We start from the raw sequence: 20,939 nt of genomic DNA, 5'->3' as shown, positions 1-20,939 counted from the left end.
AGCAAGAATGTCTGTTTATGTATATAAATGAATAAAAGATTTAAATTTATATATATTTGCTGTTTACTTTAACATTGGACGATGGGCGGTTGGATTTAGTAAAATTATAATATAGATAACAGTTTTCTTATTAATTTCTCAAAATTTCAAATGTTAGCGCCTAGTGGCTCCCAAACTGTAAGACTTTCAGAAACATACCTTTATCTCGTTCTAACATAGAGACTTTGGGCAGCGTGGCTTAATGCAGTAGTTAGAAAGAGACAACTACTGCTTTTTTTTAATGTGAGTGAGACAACTAGCCTAGCGTTGTAGGATGCTTGGCGCGCAGTTTAAATTTAGTAAATCAAAAGGCCGAAGATTCAGATATTAATATATTTGTTAATAGCTCCCCAAATTTAAATGGGGATTTTAAAATTTGTTTTGCTATTTTAATTTATTTCTACGTTTTTCTAAAAGTCACAAAAACTGAACATAAAGTAAATATTTATGAAAAAGATTGTTTTGCCAGCAGTCATCTGCTTTTTCAAAATGACATCAACTTTTCTCTTTCTCTTCTCATTGATAATCACAGCACCTTTCGTTGTTAATATATGAATTTTCACATTCCTCGTAAAGCCATGCTTCAATTTATGACAATTTTCAGACGCTGTCTCCGTCGCAATTCACACGCATAAATAAGTTCAGGAAAGAATGATGATAATAATGTAAGTGCGATGCGTCTGCGTGTGGCAGGTTACCATTTGTTGATAGAAAGTAGAGGTGTTGATGTCTTCTTATGCAACGCTCAACTGGAAAAAGTCGTGCCTCAGGTCAAGCAGCGACTTATAATGGGGTTTTTTTGGCGGTGAAGTGTAAGTCAGCCACTCAAACCAAACATAAGTATATTTAAAAAAGAAGATTTTAATGTATTTACAAATTTTTTTTCGCTTCCAACTACTGACAAAATGTTTAAAGTTTAATAAATGTATTTTCAAAAATATGTTTTTATAATACAGGAATTAAACTAAGTTAATCCAAAGATTTCATATTAAATTTAAAAATTTTTTGCTGTGTCCTTCTATGCGGTTTTTCTTTACTTAAAATATGAAAATATTTAATTTAATAATTCTAGTTAATTTGAAGATTTTAACTTTTGAATTAATATGATATTAAATAAATATGACTTACACCAAAACTAACATTTTCTACCTTGATTTAAATAATTTCAGATTATATCCCGCAATTTGTTATATTTTGTATTAAACATTAGGTTTTGTATTAAGTTCAAATATTTAATATGAAATTTGAAAGGCAATATACATATACTTATTATACCCGTTACTCGTAGAGTAAAAGGGTATACTAGATTCGTCGGAAAGTATGTAACAGGCAGAAGGAAGCGTTTCCGACCCCATAAAGTATATATATTCTTGATCAGGATCACTAGCCGAGTCGATCTAGCCATGTCCGTCTGTCCGTCTGTCCGTCTGTCCGTCTGTCCGTCTGTCCGTCTGTCCGTCTGTCCGTCTGTCTGTCCGTCCGGATGAACGCTGAGATCTTGGAAACTATAAGAGCTAGGCTATTGAGATTAGGCGTGCAGATTCCTGAGCTTCTTACGCAGCGCAAGTTTGTTTCAGCAGAGTGCCACGCCCACTCTAACGCCCACAAACCGCCCAAAACGGAGGCTCCTACAGTTTTCATGCTAGAATAAAAATTTTAACTGAAATGTATTGTTCTCATCAATACCTATCGATTGACCCAAAAAAAAGTTTGCCACGCCCACTTGAACGCCCACAAACCGCCGACAAACTTCAAAAAATCGTAAATATGAACGCAGATATCTCGGAAAATATCAAAGATAGAGAAATGGGAATTCAGATTTAGATTCCGTAGGCTTGAGCGCAGCGCAGGTTTGTCACGCGAATATGCCACGCCCACTCTAACGCCCACAAACCGCCCAAGCCTGTGGCGCCCACAATATTCATGCTAGATACAAAATTTTAACTGAAATGTATTGGTCTTGTCAATACCTATCGATTGATCCAAAAAAAACTTTGCCACGCCCACTCTAACGCCCACAACGCTTAAATCTGTCTACCGCCGGTAGGTGGCGCATTTCAACCTCGCTTTGCTGCATATCTCCATTTTCCTTTGGTCCTTTTAGCTGAGTAACGGGTATCTGATAGTCGAGGTACTCGACTATAGCGTTCTTCCTTGTTTTTACAATTCAATTATTCCTAATATACAATAAGAACATACTGTTACCCAAACTGAAGACGAAAAGTTATTAAAAAACTTGTTCAAATATAATTTATTTAATCTTTAATACTAAAACTATTGTTAATAGATTTAAATAAAAATAATAAAATTTAAGAAACATCTCTCACGTAAGTCTACTTTTACCTTTTTGTTTCCTATATATCAATATGCTACAGATATGTCAGATGATTTACATAAACATGGGGAGGGGGCGAGATGTGTTTGACAAGTCAGCTGCCAAGCTTAACACTTCATCACCTGCGAAATCATCAATATTTGGCCATTATATGTCGCTAATTTGCGTGCAGATGGGTGCGAAGTTCAATGCCGAGCGGATCTTCAAAGTGGCGCTACCTAATTGGTCCACGCTCGTCAATTGTTGCTGGCTTTTTGCGGGGAGGTCGAGTCTGTCTTTGGCCATCGGCACCTCGGGGCGCTTTAATTGCGCTTATTTAATAATTATCCGTTTGCGGAGACTAGTAGCCACTGCTCTGCTTCTCTTTCGCTGCAAATTGCACAAAACTCGGCTCAAAGCGATCGCTTCATTACATCTGCAAATGGTGTTCGCCACCACTGTTGACCCATTTTCCTTTCATTTCACTTTTATGCGCTGCTCTTGCGACTTTTGTAGCAATGACGCTGCAATCTTTCAATTTCGTGCCAGGCCATCCGACCAATTCATCCATTCAAGCGCCGTGCCAAGCAAATCACGTAGATGAAGCGGCGTGGCCATAAAAAATAAAATGAACCAAAAAGAGCGCTGCACAAATTCCATTAGCTTCGATTTGGCATTGCTGGGCAGTTTTTAGCAATTTGCGCTTGTTATTGGGTCACATTGTGTCACAGAGCCAGCATTTATTGATTGCGATTCAATTTGCCCTTCGGAGGTGTTGGTCCGTGCAATAGATACTATATGGTATAATGGGAAGGCGGCTCTTTAGAGGTTCTGATATGGTTTAACACCTCTATAATAGATGTTCATGTAAATAACGATATCATTACGACTTGGTCAAGAGAGGATGGAAACAGGTACATAAGCCTTTCTAGTACTTGATCACAAAATAAGCCGAGTTTTATTAATATTCGTTATTTAATATGAGAGGGAAAACATTAAAGATAGTCAATTTTCCAAAACAAAAAAAAACATAAATTGGGAAGGCGGCTCTTTAGAGGTTTTGATATGGTTTAACACCTGTATAATAAATGTTCATGTGAATAACCACATTATAATGATTTGGTTAAGAGAGGATGGAAAACTGTTAATAAGCTTGGCTTTTACATACTTGATCACAAAATATATAATATAAAATATTCTTTTACTTGGGTACACCGAAAAAAGTAGTCATAGAAAAGCAAAATTAACATTAATTCTACACTTTTGTGTTTCGATTTGGCGTCGATAAGAAGAGTAATAAATTTATACTTTCCAAAGTGATATATTGAAACTAATTGGTTTAAAAATAATACCAGAAATCCAAATACCATACCTACTTATTAACATAAAAATGAAACTGTAAGGTATAGACTTTTTATTATTTAGTCTTGAATTTAGACTTCCATGTCAATACTGCCTCTGGTATACTTTTAATACAACCTGTATTAAACTCAAACTTTCCGTTTTTCGTTGGGTGTAGTTATTTTCCCAAAACTAAATCTACTTTTCCCGAACCCCTCCATACCATCCATCATATTAGCTACTTTGGGAACCACTTAATGCTTAGGTATAAAAAAATATAATGCACTGAATACTTGAACTTCAAGGCCAGGCCAACCTCAGGCAATATCTTCCGATTCGACACCCTCGCATTTTGTGTCGCATGCATTTTAGACAGGGCTCCTGCCAAACCGCATTAGCCGAATGGCTTTGCAGAATTTCACAAAGCGCATCGTTAAAAACAGAGCCGCATAAAGCTGGCAATTACCTGTTGCCTGTTACCATTCGGAGTTCCAGTTACGTTGTTGCGTCTTCGAAACGGCAATGACAATGCCGAAAGCCCGCAGGTGTTGCAAGTAATAACTCATTGCCTCAGTTCCTCAAGACGTGGGGCAAGTTGGGAGTGGTGAGGGTGGAGTGGGGGAAGATGGGTAGGTGTTGTATCTGGAAAGTGGGCGAAGTTGGGGGGTGGGGAAACCCCCTTTTGGGGTTCGGCACCGTCGTCGTTTGTCATAATTGGGCGCGCGTGGAAGATGCGCGTCCGACTTCCTTGTTGGCATTGTTGTCACTTGCCGCCAGTCGCTAGTTGTCATCACTTCGTCACCCTGTCAATCTGAACCAAATGAGCAAACAACCGCAAAACTGGTAAAAAACTCACGCGAGTACGAAAAATATTTGACAAATATATAAAGCCTATTGGGCTTGAAGGGGTTAACCGTTCAAGGAACCCAATAAATCACAGCTCTCAATGGGTTAGTCGCCTTCATTGAAACAAGAAGGAAGCACTTTAACTGATGAATTGAATTATTAAGTACATCTTCTTGCAGGTTTTAAAATGGACAACGAGTAGGCGTTGCTTAAGTTATACAACAAATTGTACTTCAAAATATTGATGAGTCATTTACTCACGGTTTTATTTGTTTACCCTCTAAAAACTACGCAATTACGCATCTACCAACAATTTAAAAGATTGGAAACTACTAAATGATTCATGAGGAATAAATAATAAATATAAAATGCGGATTCGTTTTTTTTATAAAAATTTTGTTTTAAATACATTTTGTAAATAAAATTGTGCGGTAATAGTACCTCTTACAAAACAGTGGACTTAGTTATGATTTAGATGTGCGCTTTGCTAAAGTATTCATTGAAATTATATCTTTAGGTTTCGATTTTTAAATTCTGAAATATATCCAGCGATGATTTTCAATTTCTAGAGCCTTAGAAACTTAATAAAAATGATGTATTTTGCAGTTTTTTAAACAAAGATTATATACTTTGTATATGTCAGGAACACTTAGTAGGGATTGCTTACATTAAAATACTCTATAAGTTCAGCTTAATATTGACAACCGAAATTATTTATTAATTTTTTCCAGTGTGTTTTTTAAGTGTATATTAAAACATTTTCGTTATTACTATCGAGATAATAAATACGCTAATAAAGTAATAAAATGCCACCAGCCATTAAAGAGCTATCCGTTCTTGACCCTTAACAATAGCCGCATTGTCTTAATTATCTGAGTCAACCATAATTTTGTGCCATACCGACCAAAACTCCAGACACATCTTGGCGGCAATTCACAGGGCCTAACAAGTGGAAGTTCAGGCCGCATAAATTTGCCACAACGCAAACAGATCTCACATGTCATTATATAAGGCAGACAAGCCGGGGAGTGGAGTGGAGCGAGTGGAGAGTGAGATAATTGGTGTGGAAAACTGGGAAAATGATTGCGCGGCGGAGGAGTTATAGTTATTGCGACCCACTGTGCCTGGGAGACTGGCTTTCGTCTTCGCATCGGTTTCTTCAGTCTTCTGTTTTCTGTTTTCTGTCTTCTGCAAGCGGAACAACCGCAAAGACATGCCTCAGCTGAGGGGCAGATATAAAAAAACAAGCCAACTCCTTGGGCGCGCGACAAAATACAAATATAAATGAGATGGCAATTGCAATTGCAATGGCAACTGCAACACACACCTGGCGATAGTCACACACCAATAAAAACCGTAAAATGAATGAATTTGCGTATTAATGAGCAAAAAGAGATTCGCACGCATGCCAATGACTTTACTTTTTTATGGCACCTTGTGACATTTGCCGCATGCCACATTTGCCACCTGGCACTTCCTCTACGCCCACCTGAGACATCACTCACCCGCCACAGGGACATTCAATTGGGCAGCTCGGAAAAATGCAGCCGCAATAATAACAACGATTAATGCGGTGGTAATGGTCGTAATCATAATGATGATGATAGTAGCCATGCTGGAAGAGTGGCAAGAAGCAGAGTGAAAGGGGAGCTGACGTAATGCAGTTGCATCTTCGTTTTTCGGGCCCCCTCTATAAGCAACTCGCCTCGAATCGATGGGTAAGTCACGGCCCGGTTGCGCAACATCTAATTGTCTTGCAGGAAACCGAAGATGTCTCTCCCCGGCAGTTCCGCTTTTGAGTGGTCGCTCCTCCTCCGATCCCGTTTCATCTGCATCTCTATCTCCACCTCCATGGTGCCCCCTCGGATGGTGGACCACTCTTGGCCAATCGACGGCCAGGTGGCAGCCAAGAAATGCCGTTTAATTAGCAATATTTGTCAAAGTGTTATAAAATACTGCCTAGGCAAGTCTTATTTCGCGTGTCGGTGTCTTCATCCCAAATCGCAGCTGAGCCCCGGATTACCTACACTCGCCAAAAACGAATGGCGCCTAGGAGAAGAAAATCTTGTTGGGAGAAAACGCTATATCCCGTTTGGAGTCTGTTTTATAGAAAATTTCTATTAAAAATTTCAAAATCTTCATCTTGGTCAGCACTTATCGATATAAATAGCTATATAAAAACTTATCTATACAATTTATAAACAAAAAAAGATTTGACAAAATTCTGGGATAATTCCCCCACTCTCTTTCATTCCTTTTTCTAACAAGGCCATGTTTACAAAAATAATAAAACTTAAAATTTTCTGTTCCTATTTCCAACTTAGTTAAGTAAAAGTACGTGCTTCTAATAAATGTTGTGCTTAAAAAAATCACAAATATAATATGTGCTGCTTGGACAGGCTCTAGAAAATCCATACTTCTAACAGGTTATTTAATTTTCAGTAGTATCCACCACTACTGAAATGCAGGGGGGGGGGGGGGGTATATATAAAAAAAATTGTGTATTGTAAATACAAAATTTTGAATAAAATACATTTTACATATGCTTTTTAACCCGGGTGGGGGGATATGGGGGATAGATCACCCCGTGTATCCGAGCGTGGTTTTCAGAGTAATCACTGCATATATTTAGAAGCATTTATATTATTATAAAACGTTTGAAGCTCGTCTTTTTTAATTTCATAAGCAGGATAGGGATAACCTATGAACTTGCTTTATTATACAGTCGGGGTAACTCTGTTTAACTTCAGTGATCTGGAAATCTGTCCTGCGTTCTGTTCATTAAAAAAAAATAATTTGTCCATGTTTCTCATATTATTTCACATTATTCCTTTTTCGCTGGCGGAACTGAACACTGGGTTTTTTGTCACACCTTTGCCGTCACCCCAGACAAGGGGTCAAACGTCATGGCAATATATTTTGCACTGTGTAGCAATGAGGAAATCAACTGCAGCGGGTGCAGCTGCCTACCTGACTGCCTGACCAACATCCAACATCCAATATCCAACATCCAAAGTTTGGAGCAGGAGTGGGCAGCATCGGCGGCACTTGGACTCCAACTCCACGAGCGGACTTTTGCGACGAGTCTACGCAAATTGGAATGCGAGACCTCTGACTGTGTGAATAAAACGGCTTGGTTGGCTTGGCGTCGCTTTTGGCCAGATATTGCGTAATATTTGCCACTGAGCCGGTTTCGGCCACATTCGGGGCGATGGCGAATGTATCTGTATCTGCATCTGTATCTGCATGTATCTGTATCTGTAGCGGTGGCAAAGGACGACTGGCCATAATCAATGTGCCGTCTGCAAGTCAGCATCTTCTGGCTTAATGGCCATTGCAACAGAGCCAGCAACAAAGGCGCATTGCATGTTGCCATTAATAAGCGTTAATACCCGTTGGCGCTGTTCAACAAGTTGTTAACTCGCCGTCCGGATGACCTTGGCGGAAACAAGTGAACCACTGAGCTGGAGGCGCCGCTCATCTTTCCGAACGGATTTCGTATTTTCGGGTTTTTGGCCACCTGCTGCTAAATCCACTAAAGTCACTGGGGCTAAGTGTGCACGCACTTTCAACTCCGATTACCAGGCCAATTAATTTGGCATTCCGCTTAAGCCGACTAAACGCACCCACCTCCTCGAATTGCATCGAATGGAATGGAATGGCCGGTGCGCATGCGTGATGCAACTGCAATGAAATCAATTTATCGGCCTGCAATTAGCGCTGCTTCATTTGCCATGTATGTGGGTCAGCTGGACCGTGGCAACAATGACATTAACGTCAACACTCGAGCACCTGCGCCTCCAGTTTTGGGTCCAATTTGGGTCCATTCCAGTTCCGCTCCACGTAACAAACTGGGGCAGCCCAAGAGCCAAGTGTCGAGAGGCGAGTGAAGAAAGCCACAAGCAATTACCCGCGAGATGATGACGATGACGTTGCAGACCGCCATGAAGGTGGTCAGCCTCCTCCTGGTTCCCCTTCTCAGCCACCACACTCGGATTAGGCCTGATCCCCGAGAGCCCGATTGAAGGTTAGCCATGTGTGAACGTGGGCATTTTGTTATGGCTCATTGTTCGACGGATAAGTGCCTGCAATTTCTAGCTGTCGCATTGCAACAGCGACCCACTCAATGAGGCGTATGTGCAATAAAGTTAAGTATACGACCAGGGGTATGGATGGGAAATGCATTTGATTACCAAGAAATGCAATAAAAGTGAAACAAAGAATTTGAGCAATACCATGAAGCTGTGATTAAGCTCATAACTAGAATTCGAAACTGCCAAACACATGAAATTTAATTATGCTGCCAAATTTGCTAAAGTTTGCCTAGCATTGATTATTTTTAACTTTAAATCTAAGTGCCCCAAAGTGTCAATGAACTTGTTATGGAGGTGTTAAAGCAAGTGTGAGATGGTCATAAGAACTGCTAAAAAGTTCGCTTAGAAAGATTTATTGTAAAGCTCTAAATTTACTGGATTATACTTCTTTAATATGAGTGATGATAAATATGATGCTTGTATAAGAACATTTAAAGAATTTTTTGTTTGTTAAGTCGAATCCTTATATAATTTATTGTCTAAATATTGTATTGGAAATTGCTTTATACCTGTTGCTTTAGCTTTAAACTTTAAGCTAGCAGTATGTAAATAAATAAATAAATATAATTTGATAAAAGTTACTAAGTAAATTCTTGGTCAGTAATATATGGAACTATTCCCAGGTCATATTGGAATTTGTTGGAAAGCTATTAATTTATATGTCGATCTTATGACCCTCAGCTTTCATATATATTTCCGTTCGACTCAATCTCCTCCTTTTCTCTCCAGCAACAAGCAGAGCTAACCATTATGGGATTAGTCGAATGAACTGCCAAAACACTTTAAGCGAAATGTCAGTCCCATCAAACCTTTCTCTTTAATTCAATTTCGTTTTCCTTCCTTGCCGCAGTCCAAAACCGAGCAGCCTAAGTCGTTTTCCAGCCAATTTCACACGCTTCCTATCCGTGCGGCGGAAACCTGTCTGGCCGATAGTCATAATATAAGGCAATGCATAACCTACATACAGGTCTAAATGTCCAGATCAATAAAGAGATGCCGTAAATTATGCAACTGGGTGAGCAGGGACAAGACAACCGCAGCGAAAGGTGTTTCCATGGCCTGCAGCCCGCCATCCATCGATCCTTCGATCCATCCTGCTGGCCCAGCCATACCTAACCAGCTCCAAAGCGGACTCCATCCCCATCCCCATCTCGATCCATCCACGACATCTTCGGCGGGAAGCCAAACCAAAACCCGAATTGCCAGTCGACTGTCGTCGCAGATCTGCTGGGCTCCGCACGTTTCAGGAATTTCAATTTCATTTTGCACAAAATAAACCCAAAGCGATCCAAACCGAGCGCAGCAGCGAGAGCCTGTTGCACATTCTTCATGATATTCGTGTTTCTTTACCTAATTTCGAGTTTTGGTTTTTTGGTAAATTGGCTTAACATGTCGGGGCCTCGCTTCAGTTTGTCTGTTTCTCCTTTTTTGCACTGCACCGCACTGAAGGCCGTCTGCGCCCCGCCTCCTGGGATGGTTATGTAATTTCTGGGGCGAGCAGCCTGTCGGTTTCAATTTCTGCATAATGTATTATTTACGATTGTATCGGTTGTCCCAAAGGGTCAACTGCGGCTCGATGCGCTCTGTGTGCAGTTCCAAAGTCAGAAACTCAAACTCAGACTTGGTCCGTTTCATGGGTGTTAATTATTGCCAACTGTTTGGTCTTGGCGCATTTATCAAAGCTGAATGGCCAAAGTATCCGGGTGCTCATAAAACTCAAGCCGTATCATCATGTTAAAAAGTCAATTTGGCCCCTGGAAGTCATTGAAGCGAACTAACAGAATATCACTCAAAATATTAAGTAGCTAAAAGCTATTACTAAAATGAACTAAACGTTTACATTTAGCTGTAAAAATAATTTTTTTAGCCCTTTTTGAGTTAGGTTAATTTCTTAAATTTTTATATAAAGGTATATTATAATGCGTTTCTTATATTTCCACTATTTTATAACCACTTCACTGGTAAAAAAATTATAAGAAACGAACCTAGCTTAGATAAAATTCCGTAACAATCATTCAATATGTGCCCTGTATAACTTAAGAGAAAGAAATCGAAAGATGTAATTTCCAATGTCTATCTTACAAAAATTATACGTGAATATATGATCTCTTCTGAATATATAATCTGGACACCAGTGGCGCATCCAGGATTTGGATTTGGGGGTATATAAGATAAATTTGTTGAGTAGAAATAAAAAATTTGGTATAAAATACATATTTCAATTAAAATACCCTATCAATATTTTTTGGTTTTTATTTTTTTCACCTATAAGCAACCCCCTCTCGTGGATCCGCCCATGCTTGCCAGCTTTGTTAGAGTTTTTTTTTAAGTTCTGCTTATAAGTACACAATATCACAATATTCTAAGGAAACATTTAAATAAATAATTTTATATTTACTCAACTCTAGATGCCTAACAGGATTATATGTGTGGGATTTGTATAATATAATATATTTAATTTCTCTGAGTGCACATAAATACTCGCACTGGTGGCGCTAAACGTCTTCTTGGAGCGGAGGTCGCTTTGCCATTTGAGCGGTTAGGTCGACCTGTCCATAAATGGCATTTGTTGTTTTGCGTTTGCTTAGCCGAATTCCTCGGATGACCGTTTTGCAAGCAACTGGACTGCCCGGACTCGGACTGCCCGTGCTAATTGTTTGTCACTCAAGTTCAGAGCAGCGAGTCGGGCATGGCTAATCATGCCATATAAAACGCGGGCACGTAGCCCAAATTGCCGCAGCTTAAGACTACTTAACGTCTTGGCCCAATGTAACGATGGCAGGCGCTACTCGCCCACAACAATTGACCTTATCGATAGCTTTGGCGGCGGGAGGTGAACCGCTTTGCGATGCGATTGATTGATCGCTTTTCGGGGGGGAGGACTTTGTTACCCTATTAACTTATTGCGGATGGTGCTGGCAGATGATTAATGCCACAGGCAAAGTTTGAGCGCTTGCTAAAGCCAAATTACTACAACGCCCCACAAAGAGTTAAGATTAGGGCGAATGGTGGTAGTTTAAATTTACGATAGCAGCTTGCGAAAAACATTCAAAGATTGTTAATTTTGGTTACCCACGCCGATCAAAAGAAATACATCATAATAATTAGTTGCAAAATGTTTATTTAGAAGACCTTGATCCTATGCATGATTAATAGAAACTGAAATTTGGTTACTAAATTGTTTTCCCAATATGAACTTAAGTGCTTACGGATTTAATAATATTTTAAGCACATTAGACTAAATTCTAATATTAAATTTGGAACAAATATTATGTCCAAGTATTATCTTCAAATCTCTATCCATCAAATTGCAGTTACTAAACAATTTTACTAATTGGGTAAGCGGAAGTAAGCATGGCGAAATCTAAAAAACAAACTCAAAGCCCATAATATGGGTTTAACCCAAACTTCTTAAAACCCATAAACATAAGGGGATAGATGACCTAATGTTAAAAATAACCATTGGGTATATTTAAAATAAGTTATCAGTCTTTTAAATAAGTTATAGGAAAGACCAAAGTTTATTAGTGCCGGCTTTCAAATCATACGCCAGACAATTATACGCCAGTCAATAATTTCAGGGTTAACAGTTACCAGTGTAACCAGTAAAGTCAAGAATGATGGGCTGAAAGTACACCTCTTAATTTCCAGCTGCGTAGGATGGGATGGCGTTGCACTTGACCAATCACCGCTGCCAACATCATAATTACGAGCACCTTGCATTCTACCTCGGGGTCTTCTTCTGTCCATCCATTCCGCGAAGATGGGTCTCAAGTGACCCGTGTACCAATGGACCCATGGACCCATGGACCCATGGACCCATGGACCGTTGAATGCGAAGACGGCACTTGAGACCAATGGCAGTCGCAATCGCAATCGCCGGCCTACAGTACGTATGCGTATTCGTGGTCTCTTTCGTATTGTTTTGAAGCTGCGGCGTTACCTTGGGAAAATCCGCGCAGTCATCGGCGGTCCAAGAGCGGTTCCATCTTGAGGCAGCTCCATCAGCTGGCGAGCAGAGCGCCATCCACTCTCACTCTCTGCGGTTTTCGGTTTCAGTTTGCTTTTGCTTTTGCCTTGCCACTGCTTTGCTTTTGCTTTTACTTTGCTTTTGCTTTCGATGGAACGACGTCGGCAGCGACGCGGCGGCGCAGCTGCGTGCATTTTGCACCTGGAGTAAGAGTAAGTCACCTGGGCAGAGGAGCGCCAAAGCTTTGGTCCGCTGGCGATTGTGGATTTGGTTTGTCTTTTGTTGTATTTGGCTCTGGCCGCCGCTGCTTTTGCGCTCTGCCCACGGCGACTGCGACGCCGGAGTCGGTGGCTCGGAGACGAGACCATTCAAAATATAAATAGATGTGCATGTAGGGAAATGCGAATAGTGTTCATAGAAGACCTCAGAGGAGGCACATATCAGCTCCTTTTGTTTTGACGCGCTGTTGGTGGTGCAAGGGATACCAAGCATGAGATCCCTAAGTCTGTTGGTTAGTGTCCGAAAGCTACGAAATATACCAAAGTGAATCCTCGAACGACAATTTGAAATATGTGTTTAATAAAAAAAACAGTTGAAGTGAAAACATCAGTGCGAAAAATGACTTAAAAATAAATACAGCACTTCATTTCCAAAGTTTAATGATCAACAAAAACAAACGAATACCAAAAAAATTAATGTCTTAAAAACAAAGTTCGGATAGAAATTAACCTCTATATAAGGTCGAAGTTTATGTCTTGGAATACTAACTAAAGTTCATACCGAAAAATACCATTTTGATCTTGAAAGATTTCTAATACAAATCGTACCAGACTATTATTTGAATAAAAAAAATATGACTATATATTATTAATATATTTGATGTGATGCAATAATCAGATTTTATTAATCACAGTAATATTAAATTGTTTACTTATGTGTTCCCTGAATAATACCATCCCCACCATTTCCTATTTTCCCATAGCTACTCAGCGCCAGCTGCGCGCTGATCCTAAGTTTAGCCTACGCCCATCCCCCAGAGGGCGTGTGGAAGAAGAAGCTCACCTGGAAGGAGGATTGGGTCCAGGTGTGGAAGACCGTCAAGAAGGAGGCGTGGGAAACCAAATGGAAGAAGGTTTCCGTTCCAATTTGGAAGGAAGTCAAGGTCCCTGTCTGGAAGGAAGAACAGGTTCCCGACTGGAAGATCGTTAAGAAGCCGAAAATCGAGGAGAGAGAGGTTCCCGCCTGGAAGGAGGTCAAGGTGGCCGACTGGAAGAAGGTAACGAAACCGATTTGGGTGCCCACCAAGGTGGCCGTCTGGAAGGAGATCCAGGTGCCCATCTGGAAGGAGGTGCAGGTCCCCTTCTGGAAAGAAATCCAAGTGCCCATTTGGAAGGAAGTACAGGTGGCAGACTGGAAGCAAATGTTTGAACCCCAATGGGTAAGTGATGGTCTGAACTTATAGAAACAAAAACCAATTTGGAACTTTAAACAGGTGAAAATGGGCATTCCCGGTGAAAAGTTCTTGGGCAAGGATCACGAGGGCTGGGAGTACACCAGCCACGATCTCTGGCGCAAGAAGCTTATCTGGAAGCCAGTGTGGAAGAAGGTCTGGCGCACCGAGAAGAAGCAGGAGTGGAAGACCGAAAAGAAGCAGGAGTGGCGCACCGAAAAGAAGCAGGAGTGGAAGACTGAGAAGGTCCAGGAGTGGAAGCAGGACAAGAAGCTGGAGTGGAAGGACGAATGGGTTCAGGTGGGTGCTCATAAAATACTATAAATCTTATGAAGATAGCTAACAAACTCATTGTAACGCAGGTGTGGAAGAACGTGAAGAAGCAGATCTGGATCAAGGAGAAGCGCGAGACCTGGGTGGAGGAGAAGGTGCAGATCTGGCGCACCGAGAAGCGCCAGGTGTGGGCCACCGAGAAGCGGCAGGCGTGGAAGGACGAGTGGCAGTCGGTCAACGTGCCCGTGTGGAAGGAGGTCAAGGTGCAGGAGTGGAAGAAGGTGTGGAAGCCCGTCTGGGAGAAGGTGTGGGTGCCGGTGAGCCACGGCCACGGATGGGACTAGGTCCGCGGCAGGGGTCTCCGCTTGGCCCCTGGCCAGGCGACAGCACTGATATCTGATAACTGATCCCGCTGATCCCTGATCCCGCTGATCCCCCCGTGATTCTGTGATGCAGGATGGACTACAGATCACAATCGCCCCTGTGTACAACCCAACACGCTGAAATTGTTACATAGACTTAATGTTGTAAGGCATCCATTCCACTTTCCTCCTGCATTTTGTACAAATCACCTCATACCTTTCGTTACCTGTTGGAATTACCCATCTCCCGCCCCCGGCATCGCCGTCCGTCCCAAGTGTACAAATTAGTCATGCGCGCGTTTTTGTCTTTAAGTTATACAAAATTCAATAAAACAACAAAAATTATAAACGCTCTTTGGTATTTCTTATATGGGCGAGATATTACAAAGCCCGCTAAAAATTGTTTTGTAAATATGTACTTAAACTTAATTATAATCCCCATGCGGATCACACACACACACACGAAAATTGATGTACAAAAACATTTCTCGTAAAATAAAAGCTACTATAACAATAACTATAAACATAAACATAAAAACTGAATGCTTTTAATTATGGTATGGGGAGAAATTACCTACTTTGCAGACTTCGGATGGGATGAAGCGTTGCCCCCAGCTTTGCGGATGAAGCAATTTTGGTAGTTTCAGCGATGATTCGATTTCCAGGGCCATTACAGCGAAGATGCAACTCATAAACATTCGATTTTGGCCCACGACACCAGGAAGTTAGATAAGTGCCGAAAAATCCAAAAAAAAGTCGGCAGCATCGTTCAGCTGGAATTGGCAAAAAGGCCATGAGCCAAAGTCAACAACTGCAGTGGTGATGATGATGATGATGATGTGTATAATGATGACGATGATGTGGATGTTGATGGCGATGCCTTTTGCCTTTTGCCTAGATGCCAAATAAATCTCAAGGAAGCATCTCCGCGTCAGATAAGCGGCAACAATACCGCTGCCACTTCCTGTTGCCAAGTTGAAGTTGAATGCAGCTGCCTTAGGTTCGCTAGCAGATACAGATACTGCTGCAGTTGCAGATGCAGTTTCGGTTTCATCGCATCTAACGGCTACGCGATTCCAAGTCACTCGGTCGGTTGCCACATGCTGCTTTAATTGACTCCCCCCCGCTTTCGCGCAGTGTGTCTGTGTGCCAAAAAGCGAAACCCGCATAAGGTTAGCAGAGGAAGCCAACTGTTGCGCCGCTCGATGTGCTGCAGTTGCAATCCGAGCCTGCGGCGCTCTGGGGGATTAGGTAACCGCCGCAAAAAGTTCGAGTTCAAGCAAACATTCCCCAGTCCGTTGGCAAATTCAGTTGCTGCCGCCTAATGATGTTGCCGGAGATTTTGGCAAATCAACAATTGACGCGGCCTGCAAATGAGTTTGAGTCGGGGGTGTGGATGCCGCCGAAGGCTGACTGGCGAAAGATGAGCCACGATAAAGGCCCAAAGATGCAACATACATTGTTAATGAGCACAATGGGCTCGCTTCGGCTATTTCCTTGACTTTTGGTAATTGATTTTCTTGCTCTTCCATAATGGGATATATTTCAGCATTTGAAATTCTTTCTTCGCTTGAATAATTAGCACCTAATTATTCCAAGGTCGTAGCCCAGCTTTCCTCAGCAGCACGGAAAATTGATTGGATTTCCATTGAGTTTTGAAACCATTATCAACGCATCATTGTCTGCATTTGTGTGTGTGGACCACAGCTTAATTTGTCACAAGCCCAAATATCCATATCAATCTTTGTCAAATACCCCACTGCAATTGTTCGACATGGTGTGTGCTGATGCTCGAATTGCATTCCGTTTTTATATAATCGCCAAACTAGTGTCATGCTAAGCCAAGACTTACGAGCTCTATAAAAATGATAACCAAGCAAAAACAACCGACACTTAACGCATTCGAGTGAAGCTCATAATGGTTGTTGTTTTAATTATTGAAGCAACAGAAACACAGCAACATCCCATCCCATTGCATTGCACAAGCCGCAGCCGAAACAAAACGTAGCCAGCCACACAGACCGAGTGAAAGAAATTGAAAAATGTAATAAAAATCCATTTTAGCTAACAAAACAAAACAAAAAGTTAAAAAATCAAATCAAAACAAAGCAGCGCAGCGCAGCGACAGAAATATTTGATTGTAATAAATCTTTTGTTTGCGCCCCGCAACGCAGAAACACCCAGCGAAAAAACCGAGAAAAAAGTGGCAGCGAAACATTTCTTGTACAAATAACTAAATGTAGTGGCTCAGGTTCAAGACGCCAACCGCAGCCGCAGCCGCGAGGCACGTGATGAATTCGGAGTCGAGTCCGCGGAGCGTGAAGCTGCAACTCTGGACGGATGACGAGGGGTTATTGCTCGCCAGGTGGTGCTGTTGACTCTTTTTTTTTAGTAAAATGTAAGCTGTGGATGTGGGTTAAATCAAAGTCGAACTGGAGAACTGGAGCAGATACACAGCCCCCTTGGTGACATTAGCCAAGTGTGGCAAGGTCGGCGGCAACACTCACTCGCTGATTAAATGCTGAATTAGCGGCAGTCCGCAAAGAGAAAAACGAGCAGTGAGGCAACTAAGTCACTAACCAGCCACAAAAGCCATGACGCTGCCGAAATGGCAAACGAGATGTTGCAAAAGGGGCAGACGTGCGCTGCGAGTTCGACTACCACAAGTACTTGCAGCCAGGGGCCGTTAAAAATGATTAAAGGGCGGCACCGAGATTGCGTTGTCAACGCGCTTGTCCCGTATCTCCAATCTATATAAATGCCATTTTATAGCTGACCATCGACTCAACTTTGTGTTCCAAACAAAAGACTCAGGCAACGAACTCGTTTCGGCCATCTTACAAATGTCCCACAATCGCAACTCTTTCTTAGTCAATTCAATTTTCAAGAGCGCTTTGTTGTGATGTTTTGTTATTTTATACCATACCTTTTTTGTTTATATTATTTTATTTAATTGCTCTATTAAAGACCATTTAAACTAAGTTCCTGCTTCCTAGTGCTACTACAGGCTAATTCATGTTTTCTTCATTACCTTTAAGTCACATATTTATGTTTAATTGCCGGGACTTATTGCGTTATTTCTTTTAATATTTAAATATGATTTAAAAAACAGTTTACAGACAAAAAATGTTATTTTTAAAAAATTAGCGTAGTTACTAAAAATTTATTTTTTATATTTACAAAACTCTTACAAATTTACTCTGTGAATATTTATACAAAAAAAACTGAAGGTGGTAATATGAAAAATAAATAATTTTCAAGTATTTAGCACCTCATAAAACTCTAATTTATTTTTCCGCAAGACTGAGAGACGATTTTTATCTTTTTAAGCTCAATTATTTAATTGATTATTGTGCTTCCTATATGCTTTATTACTTATTACTTTTTCTTTCACATGATGTGTACTGAGCCCATGCAAATAATGGCATAGTCCACTTGTGGCCTACTTGTTCCACCTGCTGCCACGCCTCTTAACCAAATGTTGGCCATGCTCGGCGCTCAAAGCCCCACGCTTGCAACTCCAGTGTTTGGAGCATGGGATGCCCCTGTGGCTTCCTCCAGCCATTCAAATGCAAACGACTTGATTGTCAAACATAGTTATTATTTTTTGCTCTGTTTTTATTTTATTTCCCCCCATTCAGTTGGGCTACCCCCATGCGGTAGATTTATGGCAACGCTCCGCGACAACTGCAGTTTACGACTTCCCCTCAGAGTTCTGCGACTGATACGCTAAATGATCAATATTTGATGGGAGTATTTGTCATGTTTCCATCGCCAGTAGCCAGCAGTCGGCAGTATCCAGTATCCAGTAGCTCGCAGGCCATTTAGCGCTTAAACGCTCAATTGAGGGGAATCCCCGCAGCCCTCGCCGCCCATTTGCATGTTGAAATTTCTGTTATGCAGCGAAGACAATGCACAATTGTTGGATGTGCCGGGGCGCCAATCGCAATTGTTTGCGAATAATTTTCATTTTTTTTTTACTTTTTTCCTTCTGCCCAACTACCGACCACATCCACATGGTTTTATTGGCAAGGCGTTTTCACGGGGGCATGGCATGGTGTCTCGGTCTTATACATTTAATGAGCCACATTTAGTTGAAAATCATCGGATTTTGCAACAATTAATTATATTACGCAAGGCCTTTATGCCCGGAGAGTGTGAATTGTAAGCGGATTTTGATTGAATTGGGCAATCGCGGCATGCAAAATAATGATGATGACCGCGACTTGGGTAACTTGTGCATTTCTGGACCTCTGCAGGTGTCTCTCGCTGAGCTGTTGGCCTGGCCAACTTGCAGTGTTTGCATCAGCACTTGTTCTTTGCAGAGGGCTTAGCCTGCAGTCGCTAACTGGATGTGCAAATCCCAAGTGCTGCCTCCGATGGCCAAATATTTATGTGCAAATAAGGCGGCTGGAACGGCGGGTTTTGTTGTCCCAAATTTCAAAGCTCGCACCAGGGAAGTGAATATGCATGCCTTGTCAATTGGAAGGGAGAAATACCTTGAATATATTTGCAAAAAATCACATTGTCTAAAAAAAGTGGTAGCTAGCATAACGTTACTCATTTTACATTCACAAGGCATAATAATATTAAATATTAATAGTCGGTTAAACTGCATTTTCAGTGGTCAAATAGAGAAAATTAACGTAGAACATGTAACCTTATATTAACCTACCCGTTGGAATCAAAAATCATTTTAAAAATTAGGCTAAATGTGATCTAAAAATTGAAAATAATAATTTACATTTTTGGCAAGTGCATATCCTCAAAATGAACTTTAAGTCCACTTTTAATTTTGGAAATCATGAATTATATTGCTTTTACTTGAGCTTATTTATGTCATGAAAACAAAAAATGTTATAAAATATTTTTATAAAAAATTAAGTTAGTATTAGTTTCTTAACTTTAAAATAAAAAATAAATTATTTAAGAATTATAATTTGTATTATTAAGAAGTTTTGTTTATTCATATTATTCTTGTTTCCAACGGTTGGTTGCTGAATGCAAGTAATGTATTTGACCAAACCACCTTGAATAACTTAAAAGAGCCCAAAAGTATGTTATAAGAAATAAGCTTACCCAAAATAAGAGAAAATGTTAGCGCACTTTCAGCTTAATAGAGAAGCAACCTTGTTGTTAGATAAAATGACTTAAATATTGTATATATTCCATTTTGTATCCTCCAGTAAGATTTACCCAACACCTTGTTTTATCCAACATAAATTGGCATTTATTTAGTTTTAATTGGTTTCTGTTTGACTTGTATGACACTGAAACTGGTAACTGACAAAGTTTTTAATTCGCCTGTAGGACATGCAAAGTGATCAAATTTCGGGTGGGCCCTACCGATCCGTTCCATATAGACCAGATCGAAAGCTAAGATGGTTATACCCGCGCATGCCGCTTCTTGTCAATTCAATACATTCAATATTTAATATAGTTAATATATGTATGCTTTCGTAATTGTAATTAGTAATACACATATTTGTAGTATTCAATTTGGGGTTTACCATATAATGCCGCGCTTAATGATTACGAATGTTGCCACTGGGGTACTGATTCTTCTCTTAATTTCATATAATATTCGTTCTGCTAAGAAGGAGCGAGTGATTAGTATAAATGCGTTTTAAACTGCTTGACCCATTCGGTTACAGAATTCAAATGTGTGCTGATCGTGCTTAGTTCTTCTCGAAGTCGAGCCTGATGTGCGTTGAAGTTGAATGGCTTTTGTCCCATTTGTGTATAGGTATGTGGTGTGTTTCTTTGGGAGTTAAATTTTGATTAATGCGTTTTATGTAAAGTTAAGTAAAAAACTTGTTGTATATGTTTGTATATGCATGTACGCTTATCGCTTAAATAATTACAAGTATGTAGCGCCGTTTAATAAATGCAAAAAGTGGTACTTTCGACAATGAAGCAACTCAAAAAGCGTTCGACTCGATTTGAGTTGAATTATCCATGCATGATATAATAGTATGAAAAATGGATTATGCTGTGTCTATATAGTATTACCGTACTTAACCTAAGTTTTTTTTAATTTTCAAACCGCTTTGTTTAATTATTCGTTTTCTTTGTAATGCCAAAAGTTTTTTGTTTTGATTTTGATTTGCCGAAAAGTTTATAAATTTAATGAGGGTAATTAAAATCGTGTTTGTTCGTTACAATTTTGAAATCCAACGTTCTTTTGACTCTAGAATATTGCTTGCTATTTTAATTACTTGAAAATTTGTAGGTGTTTTCCTTTCCTTTG

General features: G+C 40.4%; 1 protein-coding gene across 1 annotated transcript; it reads left to right on the top strand.

Moving 5' to 3' along the window:
- Positions 1 to 13,024: 13,024 nt before the first annotated feature.
- Positions 13,025 to 15,038, top strand: LOC119550346 (golgin subfamily A member 6-like protein 22). The gene is made up of 4 exons (XM_037858965.1): positions 13,025 to 13,115; positions 13,587 to 14,042; positions 14,097 to 14,354; positions 14,417 to 15,038. The coding sequence occupies exons 1-4, from the start codon at positions 13,095 to 13,097 to the stop codon at positions 14,669 to 14,671; spliced, it is 990 nt and encodes a 329-aa protein (XP_037714893.1). The 5' UTR covers positions 13,025 to 13,094; the 3' UTR covers positions 14,672 to 15,038.
- The last annotated feature ends 5,901 nt before the right edge of the window (positions 15,039 to 20,939 follow it).

This window comes from Drosophila subpulchrella, chromosome 2R (genome assembly GCF_014743375.2).
Source record: "Drosophila subpulchrella strain 33 F10 #4 breed RU33 chromosome 2R, RU_Dsub_v1.1 Primary Assembly, whole genome shotgun sequence".
Classification (NCBI taxonomy): domain Eukaryota; kingdom Metazoa; phylum Arthropoda; class Insecta; order Diptera; family Drosophilidae; genus Drosophila; species Drosophila subpulchrella.
This window is presented reverse-complemented; position numbering and strand designations above follow the sequence as displayed.

Excerpts from the sequence above, each read along its gene's own strand:
- LOC119550346 (XM_037858965.1), top strand. The coding sequence starts at position 13,095 with ATGAGATCCCTAAGTCTGTTG. Across the intron at positions 13,116-13,586 it reads TGAGATCCCTAAGTCTGTTG|CTACTCAGCGCCAGCTGCGC; the intron begins GTTAGTGTCCGA and ends ATTTTCCCATAG. Across the intron at positions 14,355-14,416 it reads GGAAGGACGAATGGGTTCAG|GTGTGGAAGAACGTGAAGAA; the intron begins GTGGGTGCTCAT and ends ATTGTAACGCAG.